We start from the raw sequence: 15,253 nt of genomic DNA, 5'->3' as shown, positions 1-15,253 counted from the left end.
TTGACCCATACAGACCAATGTTAACAGTGCTATTACTTTGTATGACACTATAGTGGTAGGCTTGATTATCGATGAGACGACCTACAGGGAGAAGGTGAGGGCCCTCGGAGTGTGGTGTCAGGAAAATAACCTCACAATCAATGTCAACAAAACAAAGTAGATGATCGTGGACTTCAGGAAACAGCAGAGAGACCACCCCCCTAGCCACATTGGCGGGACAGTAGTGGAGAAGGTGGAAAGTTAAGTTCCTCGGTGTACACATCACGGACAAACTGAAATGGTCCACCCACATAGACAGCGTGGTGAAGAAGGCACAACAGCGCCTCTTCAACCTCAGGAGGCTGAAGGAATTTAGCTTGTCACCGAAAACACTCAGTTTGTGAGTTACAGATGCACAATCGAGAGCATCCTGTCGGACTGTATCACCGCCTGGTATGGCAACTGCTCCGCCCACAACCGTAAGGCTCTCCAGAGGGTAGTGAGGTCTGCACAACGCATCACCGGGGGCAAGCTACCTGCCCTCCAGGACACCTACACCATCCGATGTCACAGGAAGGCCAAAAAGATCATCAAGGACAACAACCACCCGAGCCACTACCTGTTCACCCCGCTATCATCCAGAAGGCGAGGTCAGTACAGGTATCTCAATGCCATCAGACTGTTAAACAGCCATCACTAACATTGAGTGGCTGCTGCCAACATACTGACTCAAATCTCTAGCCACTTTAATAATAAAAAAATTGATGTAATAAATGTATCACTGGTCAGTTAAACAATGGCACTTAATGTTACATACCCTAATGTTTACATACCCTACATTACTCATCTCATATGTATATACTGTACTCTATACCATCTACTGCATCTTGCCTATGCCGTGCTGCCATCGCTCATCCATATATTTATATGTACATATTCTTATTAATTCCTTTACACTTGTGTGTATAAGGTATTTGTTGTGAAATTGTTAGATTACATGTTAGATATTACTGCATGGTCAGAACTAGAAGCACAAGCATTTGGCTACACTCACATTAACATCTGCTAACCATGTGTGTGACAAATAACATTGGATTTGATGTATTACTTTGTATGATTAAACAGAGGCCTTAGTCAAAATATATATGGAAATCAAGTAGAATGTATTTCCATCTCATAGGAGACAGTATAGAGTAGACATGAATTATATAATGTTATTTCAAGGAATGTTCCACTACCAAAAAATAAAAACAACTTTTTAAAGGGCTAAATCCGGTTTGCAGAAGAGCCGCATTATGGCATGATTGAAATTTAAAGGTAATTTCCGATTGAGAAGACAAAATGCAGCGTTTTACTGTGAGTCTCCGCGAACATTGGAACTATCACGTTCTGACCTTTGTTTTGTCTTTATTTAGTATGGTCAGGGCGTGAGTTGGGGTGGGCAGTCTGTGTTTGTTTTTCTATGTTTGGTTTCTGTTTCTGCCTAGTATGGTTCTTCATCAGAGGCAGGTGTCGTTAGTTGTCTCTGATTGAGAATCATACTTAGGTAGCCTGGGTTTCACTGCTGGTTTGTGGGTGTTTGTTGCCACACGGTACTGTTTCGGTTTTTGTAGATTTCACGTTATCGTTTGAGTGTTCATTTGTCTTTATTAAAAACATTATGGACACTTACCACGCTGCATCTTGGTCCGATACTTACTCTTAAGACGAAGAGGAGATCTGCCGTTACAGGGACATTGCCTTTAAATTTAAATCGCTCTATAGTATGGATCTTCTGCAGTATGGGTTTAATCTTAACCTACTACAATAACCTAACCATAACATGGTGAGAACTAAAGCTAAATATGCCACGAAGCATGTACAGAAGTTCAGAGACACCTGGAAATCTCTATTTGCAGAAGATTAAGATAAGCATCAGCTGTTTTCTTCCTTTACTCATCTTTCATAGACCTGTTTTACGGCGCAAGGGAGGAAGCCACTCGATAAAACAATAACTTTCGAAAAACATATGTTGCAATGGTCTGTCTGAGTAAATGTTTCATTCTGTGGCCGTCCTCTTCCCCCTAGGAGTCTGCCGCCTACACTCATCCTGAACATGCTGTGGCTGGCTGTGTATATATATATATATCTGTCTGATCTCTGCTACCATCTAGTGTCTCCACTGTATCTCAACACCAATGAATAAGGAAAACAATCACTGGTTCCTTGTTCTAGTCCCTAACACCTTGGTGTTTTCAGATCTCTAGGAACTGGATAGATATGAGTTCCATTAAGTCCATTACCAATCACCATATTGCTTACACTTATCCATTCTCTTCAGATCTGAAAGTGGTGTCCTGGGAGAAGAGGCTAATATGGGCTTGGGGTCATTTTCAGACTGGACAAGGCAATGTCACATTGTGAAGGTTACAAGGACACCTACAGTATGTTGTGTATGGGCCCTGTGTGACTGGGTCTTATGGATTTCAGGCCTTACTCCAATGAGTGCTGGATGCTAGCGAATGGAGTGTAGGGTTTCTGCTTGTCTATTGTTGCCAGTGTAAGCTGATCTGTTACCTGCTCCCTCAATACAGGAATGCGAGCCTGGTTCGCCTGTGTGTGTTATCGTGTGCATGTTTGCGTGCACGTGTGTTTGATTGTGTACGTGGTAGGGCAGAGAGCCCATCCCATCGGCCCAATAGATGAGGATAATAAGCTCTCTCTACCCCTGAGAACCCCACTGTTCTCTGTGGCCTCTTTAATATGTAACACACTCCATTGACAGGCCTATGAGTGTGAGTTCAGAGGGACGGGCAGCCTGAAATATTAAACGGCCTGAGGAGCCGCTGCAGGCTCAATTTGTTTGCTCATCATTAGAGCAGCTTCTGTGGAAGCGTAGAGCTGAACAACAGGGGAGATAAAGGGAAGAAGACCTACCCTCCAGGGGATTGTACTAGAGACAACAGGAACTAGGCTATGTAATAAGCTCATCACTCTATCTGACCCTATACTGTAGTGTCGATTTAGTTTGTCAGTAAAGGAGTACAACACTGGACTGGTCCTGGGACGGAGGTTGCTTTGAAAACAGAAGTCATGGCAGGTCTCCAGGGAACTACCAAGGACCTTTAGGAGGTTTGGAGGACAAACCAGAAGGTACGCCATGTTTTATGTTTGTTTTTTTCACTTCTGTTAGGCAATGTTTTAATGAAGGACAGTCAACAGGTACTAACGAACAGATGTTCTCATACCTCTCCTCAGGGACCCCAGACGTTTCACAACTTTGTTGTAGCCCAGAACTAATTCACCTGATTCACCTTGTCAAGAGCTTGATGATTAGTTCACAATTTGAATCAGGTTTGGTAGCTGTGGAATTGTTCAAATACATTTAACAGCAAGGTTTGAGAACCCACGGTATAGAAGATCAGACTGACATTCGGTTTTAGTCATTTAGCAGACACTCTTATCCAGTAAATAGATATTAGTCTCTGCTTACAATCAACCTGTTGTCTTATACCATCACACAACTGACTGACAGAGAATGCTGTAACAAGTCCACAGCTGACTGACCGGACAGAGAATGCTGTAACAAGTCCACAGCTGACTGACCGGACAGAGAATGCTGTAACAAGTCCACAGCTGACTGACCGGACAGAGAATGCTGTAACAAGTCCACAGCTGACATCAAGCATGGGTCTCAATCCTTTTTCTTGAGTCTAAATTCCTTATTAATTCCATTCCTCTAGTTTCCTCACCATTTGTATTAATCAACTGTTCGTTTTCTCCAATAAATTGGTTTCAGGTGTGTTTGATTATTTGAACTATTAAGCATTGGGCTGCAATGTATTACACATGACAGGTGCTATAAATATTTTATCAGTTGTAGTCGTAATGTCACATGGTCACCAGCAATATGCGCCATTCATAATCTAGTTTCCTGTACAGGATGGAGGAGGAAGCACCAGTACCTGATGCCCAAGACTTTCATGCCCCAGAAGCCCCCGCAGAGGCCCCTGACTTAGAGGCCCCAGAAGATCCCCCTGTAGAGAGTGGTGTGTCGGCCGGAGGAGTTCCACCATCCAGAGACAGCCGTAAACTGGACTGTATCATCTGCTTCTGTGCCTTCAACCTGGCTGAGAGGCTGCCACGCAAGCTCTACTGCGGCCACACCTTCTGCCAGGCCTGCCTGAGACGCCTTGACACCATCCTCAATGAGCAGGTGGGTCTGACTGTCATGACAGCAGTCCTACAGAGGCAGTATCTCTGGTCAATTAGGGACTATAAAAAGTAAAAGATATTTGGACCACTTTCAGAATAGCTCAAACAGACTGGGCCTTGTCAAGCTATAGCTAGCTCACGTGTTCCTTTGATTTAGTGAAAGTGATTTGATAAAGGGGAGAACTGATTTGTTAGGATTGGCCAATATGCATAATCTTAAATTAACCTGACCAATCCTAAAGAGCAACAGATTCCTTTCCGGACACTTTTCGAAGAGGAATGCTGTATTGAGAGCTCATTATTAGCTTCAGCAGTCATAACTATTAGTCTACCTAAATATCTATAATTGATTGACAAACCAACGTGTCCCAAACAACCTTGCTCCCTCTCCTACTCCCCAGCAGATGTGGATCCCCTGTCCACAATGCCGGCAGAACACTCCGCTACCTCGCGGGGGAGCTACAGCCCTGGACCTGGACCTAGCAGCCTTCCTGGGGGTCAAGGCTGACTTGGACAGCCAGAAGTCCAGCCCCCAGCAGGGAGGAAAAGAACTAGGCAACCAGCTGGAGCTAAAGCCCTCCTTTGGGAAGCAGCCCATCATAGAGCAGCCTCAGGCCACCTGGAACCATGGAGGACTGGCTGAGCCTCGCTTCCACAGGAGCCCTTGCTGCAGGCGCTTCTTCTGCTGCTGGTGGTGCTGCTAGGATGCCCAGTCATGTATGAATGACAAGAGTTTTTAAAGCATCTGGGCAGCAGTTTTCCCATTAGTGCCAGCTGTAATTGATTATAGGAATGCCTGGGCTTCCAAGGCTAAAACAATGGAAAATATAGGTTATAACTAGGGCCTGACTGCGTGATCTGACCAAAGAAAAATGTACTACTGAAAAAAAAAAAACACTACTGGGGAGAACAGTGTTCACGAGACTGACAAAGTTGTGTGGGGGACAACATTTTTTCCCCACATCGTGGGAGAAAGAACGTTTCAGCACTCAAAATGGGACGCTGGATAAAGACCTCAATGACCTCACCTACAACCGAAAGACTCCTCTACTGCCTCCTTTCAACTATGCAGTTGGACATATAGGCTATTGGTACCTTGATTGTTGAAAGTCCATTATTTTATACACACTTCGTTGAGTTATAGTATAATTTATCTAGCCGCTCTAGAATCTCCCATTAGTGTTTAATTGGGTTGAGATCTGGTGACTGATAGTCATCAAACCATTCAGTGACCACTCGTGCCCTGTGGATGGGGCATTGTCATCCTATAGTAAGCCATGGTAGCTCAAATATATGCCTGTCCAGCATTTTTATGCATGACCCTTAATTAATTTACAAACCACACCTGTGTGGAAGCACCAGCCTTCAATATACTTCGTATCCCTCATTTACGTGTTTCCATTATTTTGTATGTAACCATTTTGTCATGTGCAAGTGTAAAAGAATGGAAGAAGAAAATATGGAGTTATCGTTTTTATTAAAAACTAGACAAAAGGATCGACTTCTGACACCAACTGACTCATGTTTACAAATCACCTAAAACATATTATTTAACAAATTATCTGGGAGAAAGGACAGCTTCAAAGTTGTAGACATCAAGAGACTAACGTTGTTGTTCAATAATAATTTAACCATCTACTAAATGTAAATCAGACAAGTGTACAATTCAGAATATTTAGGATGTTCAAAGACTTATCCGTCAATTGTGAAAATGCTAATATTTTATGATCTTCTATTTGTATGGGATGACAGTTCGGTATTACCATAGAAAAAGAAGGTACCATAGAATGCCATTCTCTTTCTATGGGTGATACTCCCTCCCCTGCTCACTCTGACATCCAGAGTTTGAAGGTGCGGTCGTAGGAGCAGGTGGCATGTCCACGCCCATCACCTTGCCCTCGTGGCCCGCCCTGATGGGTCCACACCTTGGCTGTGTTGTCACAGGCCCCGGTCAGGAGGAAGTGACCGTCATTGGCTAAGAGAGGAAGAGGGAAAAATTGCAACCAGTTATAACAGTACATAACTTGCTGCTAAACCTTTTCCGTGTGACTTTTGAAAATAATTTTGAGATATTAGTTGGCATGAATATTGTGCAAAGGGTTACCTGTATGCCATTATAGGGTCAATCAAGTATTTTCAGTTCATATGCTGGATCAATTTAAATTAAGTTAAAGGGATACCTCGGGATTTTGGCAACCAGGCCCTTTATCTACTTCCCCAGAGACCGATGAACTCATGGATACCATTTTTATGTCTCTGTCCAGTATGGAGGAGGATAGAGGTAGTTTCATGAGCCAATGCTAACTAGCATTAGCGCAATGACTGGAAGTTTCCGGGAATCTCCTAGCATGGACAAAGAAAATTGTATCCACGAGTTAATCGACTCTGGGGAAGTAGATAAAGGGCCTAATTGCCAAAATCCCAAAGTATCCATTTAATGTGAAATGAATAAGTGAAGTAGGTAGTCTCTGGGATCTGGAAAAACTCAAGTTGGAATTTGATAGAGGACACTAGGCTCTGATGGGAGGGGATGGTGTAGATGCACTTCCTGGGACGCAGGTCCCACACCTTAAAGGTGTTATATTTCACCTTTACTTAAGCAGGTAGGCTAGTTGAGAACAAGTTCTCATATTCAACTGCGACCTGGCCAAGATAAAGCAAAGCAACACAAACAGAGTTACACATGGAATAAACAAAACATGCAGTCAATAACACAATAGGGAAAGAAAGTATATATACAGTGTGTGCAAATGAGGTAAGATAAGAGAGGTAAGGCAATAAATAGGCCATAGTAGCAAAATAATTACAATTTAGCAATTAAACACTGGAGTGATAGATATGCAGAAGCTGAACGTGCAAATAGAGATACTGGGGTGCAAAGGAGCAAAGAAATTACACAAAAACAAATACAAATAAATAACCGTTTGGGGATGAAGGAGTTGGATGGGCTATTTACAGGTGCAGTGATCTGTGCGCTGCTCTGACAACTGGTGCTTAAAGTTAGTGAGGGAGATACGAGTCTCCAGCTTCAGTGATTTTTGCAATTTGTTCCAGTCATTGGCAGCAGAGAACTGGAAGGAAAGGTAGCCAAAGTAGGAATTGGCTTTGGGGGTGACCAGTGAAATATACCTGCTGGAGCACGTGCTACGGGTGGGTGCGGCTATGGTGACCAGTGAGCTGAGATAAGGCGGGGCTTTACCTAGCAAAGACTTATAGATGACCTGGAGCCAGTGAATTTGGCAACGAATATGAAGCGAGGGCCAGCCAACGAGAGCATACAGGTCGCAGTGGTGGGTAGTATATGGGGCTTTGGTGACAAAACGGATGGCACTGTGATAGCAAATTGGATGCAGTCTGAGTACAGCGTTGGAGGCTATTTTGTAAATTACATCGTCAAAGTCAAAAATCGGTAGGATAGTCAGTTTTACGAGGGTAAGTTTGGCAGCATGACTGAAGGATGCGTTGTTGCGAAATAGGATTCCATTCTAGATATAATTTTGGATTGGAGATGCTTAATGAGAGTCTGGAAGGAACGTTTAGTCTAACCAGACACCTAGGTATTTGTAAATCTCCACATACTCTAAGTCAGAACCGTCCAGAGCAGTGATGCTGGACGGGCGGGCCGGAAGCGATCGGTTGAAGAGCATGCATTCAGCTTTATTTGCATTTAAGGGCAGTTGGCGGCCACAGAAGGAGAGTTGTAATGCATTGAAGCTCGTCTGGAGGTTAGTTAACACAGTGTCCAAAGAAGGGCCAGAAGTATACAGTTATCCCCATTTCTTGTTGCTGCGTGGTAGCTAAACAGGGGAGAATAGTTTCAATGCTGGACCTACAAACACACACTCTAAGGCTTATCATCATCAATATGTAGGGCCAGGAGTTTTTCCACCAGGGCCGTAGTTATAAACTCAGCAAAAAAAGAAACATTCCTTTTTCAGGAACCTGTTTTTCAAAGATAATTCATGAAAATCCAAATAACTCCACAGATCTTCATTGCAAAGACACAGTTATAAGGTCACAGTTATGAAAACGTACGACACTAAAGAGGCCTTTCTAGTGACTCAGAAAAACACCAAAAGAAAGATGCCCAGGGTCCCTGCTCACATGCATGAACGTGCCTTAGGCATGCGGATTGCAGATGTGGCCAGGGCAATAAATTGCAATGTCCGTACTGTGAAACACCTAAGACAGCGAGACAGGACGGACAGCTGATCGCCCTCGCAGTGGCAGACAATGTGTAACACCTGCACAGGATCGGTACATCCAAACATCACCCCTGCAGGACAGGTACAGGATGGCAACAACAACTGCCTGAGTTACACCAGGAACGCACAATCCCTCCATCAATGCTCAGACTGTCCGCAATAGGCTGAGAGAGGCTGGATTGAGGGCTTGTAGGCCTGTTGTAAGGCAGGCCCTCACCAGACATCACCGGCAACAACATCGCCTATGGGCACAAACCCACCGTCGCTGGACCAGACAGGACTGGCAAAAAGTGCTCTTCACTGACGAGTCGCGGTTTTGTCTCACCAGGGGTGATGGTCGGATTTGCATTTATCGTTAAAGGAATGAGTGTTACACCGAGGCCTGTACTCTGGAGCGGGATCGATTTGGAGGTGGAGGGTCCGTCATGGTCTGGGGCGTTGTGTCAGAGCATCATCAGACTGAGCTTGTTGTCACTGCAGGCAATCTCAACGCTGTGCGTTACAGGTAAGACATCCTCCTCCCTCATGTGGTACGCTTCCTGCAGGCTCATCCTGACATGACCCTCCAGCATGACAATGCCACCAGCCATACTGCTCGTGCTGTGCTTGATTTCCTGCAAGACAGGAATGTCAGTGAAGAGCCCGGATCTCAATCCCATTGAGCACGTCTGGGACCTGTTGGATCGGAGGGTGAGGGCTAGGGCCATTCCCCCCAGAAATGTCCGGGAACTTGCAGGTGCCTTGGTGGAAGAGTGGGGTAACATCTCACAGCAAGAACTGGCAAATCTGGTGCAGTCCATGAGGAGGAGACGCACTGCAGTACTTAATGCAGTTGGTGGCCACACCAGATACTGACTGATACTTTGGATTTTGACCCCCCTTTGTTCAGGGACACTTTATTCAATTTCTGTTAGTCACATGTCTGTGGAACTTGTTCAGTTTGTCTCAGTTGTTGAATCTTATGTTCATACAAATATTTACACATGTTAAGTTTGCTGAAAATAAACAGTTGAGAGTGAGAGGATGTTTCCTTTTTTCCCCAGTTTAGATCACACAGTCAGGATTATCTGGCCCTATCCATCAGATATCATTAACACAGAATCTAACCATGTAATTTACCTGTTGGGAGAGAAGTCGATGCTGTAAATCTCTGCGATGGCCCTCCAGGAACATCACACAGCACCCGGTTCGAAGGTCCCAAATAGGCCCAAATGAATCCAGACCCGAGAGAGATTAATATTGAGGCAAACTAGGATTTCGAGGCAAACTAGGATTCAACTAACAGTCCTGTAGATGAGGGGTGAATAGTGATCTGTAATTCCTTCTACTATAAATCAATGTGCTGACTGTCTTGACTGGTGCAAGTCACTTTCCAACAATAGCGTAGATCTGTACAAAAACACATCAGCTTGTGTGTCACATGGAGCCAGTTGTTGCATCTGCCTTAATTTAATTGAGGTTATAACAATCACATAACAAGCTGCTAAACCTTCTCAGTCCTCCAAATTGCTCAGGCAGTAGATTTGAGTTGATTATATGTATGAGATCACTGTGCACTGAGAGAGTTGGGAAGTGTGTGTAAGACAGCATGTTATTAAGAGGGGACTTGAAGGGAATATCCCTGTATGATTCAAATCCAGCAAGCCACCGAGAGGCTATTTGTTCTGCCAAGCCTCTAATTGAGATAACTGGGTGGACATCTACTGGCCTTCATTGGACATCTACTGGCCTTCATTGGACAGATTATTGAATCACAGAATAAGACCATTGATTTACTATAGCCCCCATTCCCTTCTATAGGCCAAATCTAGATATGCTCTGTGACCTGACAGCTCTCCAATTACAGGGTTGATAAAAGCCTTCTCTAATGTTTTTGTTTTGGAGAGGACACTGAGATCCCAGTTATCTGAAGGTTTGTTGTAGAAATAATGGATGGGATAATACTCTACAAAAGTGACCAGCCATTCACTTGATTCGCTGGCAACATATATTGCAACAGAATGTGCAGAGACAAGCAAAAGACAACACAAAAAGGTATGTTTTTTACTGACAATTGACAGACTTTCATAGTGTATCCAGTGAGATCTTACCCAGTGCCTACCAGAGTCGTCCGGGTGGAAGTGCAGGTCGTGGACTCCTTTACTGTGTCCCTCCTGGTGCAGGATCTCCTCCTGGGCCTCCAGGAGTGTGAGTGAGTGAGTGAGTGAGAGAATGGGTGAGAGAGTGAAAGAGTAAGGATTAAGCCCCACTTCAGAATCAGTTAGAATGACAAGTCTGACGAGAGTAACATCTATCTATGGCTAAAGTTGAGACATTTGGTGCAAGTGATCATGTTTTGTTTTTATTGTATTACCTGGATCAGACATTCTGAAAATGATAGAACAAATTAAAGAATGTTTACAAATAAATTCACCCACCAGGTGGTGCCCAGGAAGCATCCACAGGGGTGCCAGGCTACTCGCGCTACCCTCAGGAGTGGCCCTCGATGTCAGCGACAGGCTCCTCACTACAGAGAGAGAGAGAGAGAGAGAGAGAGAGGGGTTACCATGGTTACAACACAACATGCCTTTAAATCGCCACCATTCATTTCACCAGCTTAGTTAGCTACTGTTTATGATAACTGCGAACATTTAGAAAAAAAACAGACACTGCTTTTAACCCCTCTCCTCCTGAATCATATTTGATCAAACTTTAGGTAGTTTCCCTCATTTGACAGACAGAGAAAGACACAGTACATATCAACCAGAGCAGACCTGTACAGACTCCAGAGTTTGACGGTGCCATTGGCAGCACATAGTCAGAGTGGCCTGAGGATGGAAAGAGATGGGCCCCCACGTAGGTGTTGTGGCCCGAGGATGGAAACAGATGGCCCCCACGTAGGTGTTGTGGCCCGAGGATGGAAACAGATGGCCCCCACGTAGGTGTTGTGGCCGGAGGATGGAAACAGATGGCCCCCACGTAGGTGTTGTGGCCTGAGGATGGAAACAGATGGGCCCCCACGTCGGTGTTGTGGCCTGAGGATGGAAACAGATGGCCCCCACGTAGGTGTTGTGGCCTGAGGATGGAAACAGATGGCCCCCACGTAGGTGTTGTGGCCTGAGGATGGAAACAGATGGCCCCCACGTAGGTGTTGTGGCCTGAGGATGGAAATAGATGGCCCCCACGTAGGTGTTGTGGCCTGAGGATGGAAACAGATGGCCCCCACGTAGGTGTTGTGGCCTGAGGATGGAAACAGATGGCCCCCACGTAGGTGTTGTGGCCTGAGGATGGAAACAGATGGCCCCCAAGTAGGTGTTCTGGCCCGAGGACAGGAAAAGAGAATAACTATTATCAAATGATTGACTTTTTTATCATTCAGGATAGGGCTGGACGATATGGCCAAAATAGCATATCACTGCATAAAAATAAAAAAGGACAGTATGACGGTATTTTATGTTTTTGAATAATGAATGTTCAACATTTTCTTCATGAGTAGTGTGTGACCCTACGGTGGCAACACAAATAAATTTATTTAAAATTCTACAATGTGATTTTCTGGAATTGTTTTTCTAATTTTGTCTGTCATAGATGAAGTGTACCTGTGATGAAAATTACAGGCCCCTCATCTTTTTAAGTGGGAGAACTTGCACAATTGGTGGATGACTAAATACTTTTTTGCCCCACTGTACATTCTAAGTGATTTCAATTGGTCTTTCTCCATTTTGATTATTTAAATACTGTTCAATTCAAAGAAATCTGCATTTTCATAAATTTCTGCATTTGTTACACTTATTTGAGATCACTTCCACACTGCCATGTAGGGCTGCACAATATGGGCAAACAACCTAGGCCTTATTTCTAGCCAAACGTTGCGATTGAGATTTTACTAGCGATTTAGAGCAAAACACATGGGTGAACGGTTGGAATCATGGAAATAGAATGATTATTCTAATTCTATAGTTAGAATATAATAGTGGGCACTTTAAATACAGGGTTGTTTGTCGTGACAAAAAATGAAAATGCCAGGGAGGAGTTAAAGACAGTGTAAGGACAATGAACTAAAGTGTTGATAAGTGTTTCTTAGGGGATAATCTTAGTGGTTAGAGCATTGGACTAGTAACCGAAAGGTTGCAAGATTGAATCCCTGAGCTGACAAGGTAAAAAAAATATATATATATGTCCTTCTGCCTCTGAACAAGGCAGTTAGTCCACTGTTCCTAGGCTGTCATTGAAAATAAGAATTTGTTCTTAACTGACTTGCCTAGTTAAATAAAGGTTCAAAACAAAATAACTGAATGTTCTCTTAGCTACTTCATGTAGCTAACATTTTCTTGCTTTGCATATGCCTCTGATTTAAAGACACTGTTGCACAAACATGCTGATTTCAGTCTACACCATCACTGGTATCACAAACACCCAAGTCACGGCCTGTTCACCACGCTATCATCCAGAAGGCGAGGTCAGTACAGGTGCATCAAAGCTGGGGCAGAGAGACTGAAAAACAGCTTCTATCTCAAGGCCATCAGACTGTTAAATAGCCATCACTAGGTTACTCAACCCTGCACTTTAGAGGCTGCTGCCCTATATACTGTACATGGAATCACTGGTCACTTTAATGTTTACACACTGCTTTAAAGCTCCAAATTCACCACTTTACTGACAACGTTTCGATCTGAAATGGATCTTCATCAGGTCTGTTCTTTATTAGCCCAGCACCTATGTTAAGGATGTGCGTATGACCAAACTTTACATACTGCTTTACTCATTTAATATGTATATACTGTATTCTAGTCTACTGTAAAGTAAAAACGCAAACCGGTCCATATATCGTAAAATACAGTATACCGCCCAGCCCTAATTTAGGACAACAGAAGTCAAGGAAAATAGTCAATTGCAATGCAATTTCTCAAATGATTGAGAAAAATAAGATATTCTTCTAACCCCGAAGAGTACAGATAAAGGTACAGTCAAACATTCCAGTTTACACAGGCCACTCCTAGAGAGAACAAAAAACAAGTCAGGACGACAAGGACAATTCTTCTAACAAATGCTTATTTGATGGCTAAATGGATATAAAACACCATCAAGACCATTCCTGTCTGTGCAGTGCAATGAGAGGAGACTGAGGGACTCACCAAGCGGCAGTCACAAACATTTTGGAGTTCGGGCTAAATTGGCAGAAGGATTTAGGCCTGTCGTCACCGATTTGACTGCAGTAGTTATTCAGGTTCTGAGTAGGCAGAGAAAATGTTGATATTCTACAACAGTTTTTCACGAACAAGACACATCCTTAAATTATTTTGGAGACTTTGATGGAGGACATACGCTGAGGGTCTTGTGAAGTTCTTGTACTTTGTATTTTGATTGGTTTAACACTTTTTGGTTGCAACTTGATTCCATGTGTGTTATTTCATACTTTTGATATCTTCACTATTATTCTACAATGTAGAAAGGAGTAAAAATAAAGAACACTGGAATGAGTAGGTGTCCAAACGTTTGACTGGTGCTGTAAATGAATCTCCATATTGAATGAATGGAGTGAAAACATTGTAGTGAGATAAATACATTGGAGAGTCAAACCACATATACCTCCTCCTGGGAACGTTTGGATTTCTCAAATCAAAGTTCATTTGTCATGTGCGCCGAATACAACAGGTGTATTCAGGAGGAGGTATGATATGTGGCTTGACTCTCCAATATATTTCTCTCACTACTACAACATTTTCACTCTATTCATTCAATATGGAGATACATTTACAGACCAGCACTTCATGGCTACGGATGTGAGTGCTATGGGTCTGTAGTCATTTAGGCAGGTTGCCTTGTGTTCTTGGGCACAGGGACTATGGTGGTCCGCTTGAAACATGTTGGTATTACAGACTCAATCAGGGACATGTTGAAAATGTCAGTGAAGACACCCGTCAGTTGGTCAGCACATGCCCGGAGCACACGTCCTGGTAATCCGTCTGGCCCCACAGCCTTGTGTATGTTGACCTGTTTAAAGGTCTTACTCGCGTCGGCTACGGAGAGCGTGATCACACAGTTGCCCGGAACAGCTGATGCTCTCATGCATGCCTCAGAGGTGGATATAATGCATGCAAAATATAACTTTCGATGTGGTGTTTTCAAACAGAAAGACAATAACTCAAAACTGCTATTTTAATTGGTAAGTTGACAGGAGTGACATGTTGTAAAAGCATCAGAGGATCTTCAGATGGTCTTTAATTTTTAATCCACACATTAAAATATTAGAAGGGGAGGACAGAACCATGCTTGTGACTCACCTCTCTCCTCTCTCAGCAGGCCCCTCACCAAACAGTGCGATTGGCTCCCCAAGGGCCGTAAGCAAGCTTTAACCTCTATATCGTCAATGGATACTGTGACTGAGTGCAGAAAGCGAGCGAGAAAAAGTCAGCCAATACCTCAGACTGAAGCTCACTCACGTGTTCCTCAAGCTCAAGGGACCTGAGGGAAGAGAGAGAGAAAGTAAGTTGAGTTAAGAGACACACATACGACTCCAACAGCAAACAGTTGATGTGGACAGCCTCAATGCCTGCTTTGCGGAGCTTCATCCTCGTCAGACATCGCTGGTCCCACTGTTCACCACAATGAATGATACTGTCCTGGAGTAAACAATAGCCACACAGAGATATGAATGAATGGAATGAGTGTGTAGTTTACTAACTATCAATTTGCTGACCAAAAATGGACAACTCCCTAATCAGTAAATAAAATGGCTAGGACACATTGACATAATCATAGGGGCTTGTAAAGTAGTCTTTACACAAGAACACGTTGACTAACTAGCTTACGTCAGATAAACTAGTTAGCGAACGACACTCAGCAGTTTGCCAAAAGCATCACCAAATAGACAAAATGCTCAACATTTAAGGTGA

At 43.6% G+C, this 15,253-nt stretch overlaps 2 protein-coding genes across 3 annotated transcripts; one reads left to right on the top strand and one right to left on the bottom strand.

Moving 5' to 3' along the window:
- On the top strand, window positions 1-5,683 carry LOC115121158 (RING finger protein 224-like). Of its 2 annotated transcripts, none has more exons than XM_029650191.2 (3): window positions 1-3,111; window positions 3,901-4,174; window positions 4,575-5,683. In XM_029650191.2, exons 2-3 carry the CDS (start codon window positions 3,902-3,904, stop codon window positions 4,875-4,877), a joined length of 576 nt encoding a protein of 191 aa, XP_029506051.1. In that variant the 5' UTR covers window positions 1-3,111; window position 3,901; the 3' UTR covers window positions 4,878-5,683. The 2 variants fall into 2 exon arrangements, with proteins under 2 accessions (XP_029506051.1, XP_029506059.1); XM_029650199.2 differs by having other exon boundaries at window positions 5-3,111; window positions 4,578-5,683.
- LOC115117348 (U4/U6 small nuclear ribonucleoprotein Prp4-like) lies at window positions 5,634-14,929 on the bottom strand. Its single transcript, XM_065018095.1, has 7 exons — window positions 14,871-14,929; window positions 14,642-14,769; window positions 11,132-11,674; window positions 10,796-10,884; window positions 10,469-10,555; window positions 9,498-9,528; window positions 5,634-6,148 (listed from the first exon to the last, which is right to left on the bottom strand). The coding sequence occupies exons 1-7, from the start codon at window positions 14,927-14,929 to the stop codon at window positions 6,000-6,002; spliced, it is 1,086 nt and encodes a 361-aa protein (XP_064874167.1). The 3' UTR covers window positions 5,634-5,999.
- Window positions 14,930-15,253: the final 324 nt, after the last annotated feature.

Source organism: Oncorhynchus nerka, linkage group LG4, assembly GCF_034236695.1.
Source record: "Oncorhynchus nerka isolate Pitt River linkage group LG4, Oner_Uvic_2.0, whole genome shotgun sequence".
Classification (NCBI taxonomy): domain Eukaryota; kingdom Metazoa; phylum Chordata; class Actinopteri; order Salmoniformes; family Salmonidae; genus Oncorhynchus; species Oncorhynchus nerka.
This window is presented reverse-complemented; position numbering and strand designations above follow the sequence as displayed.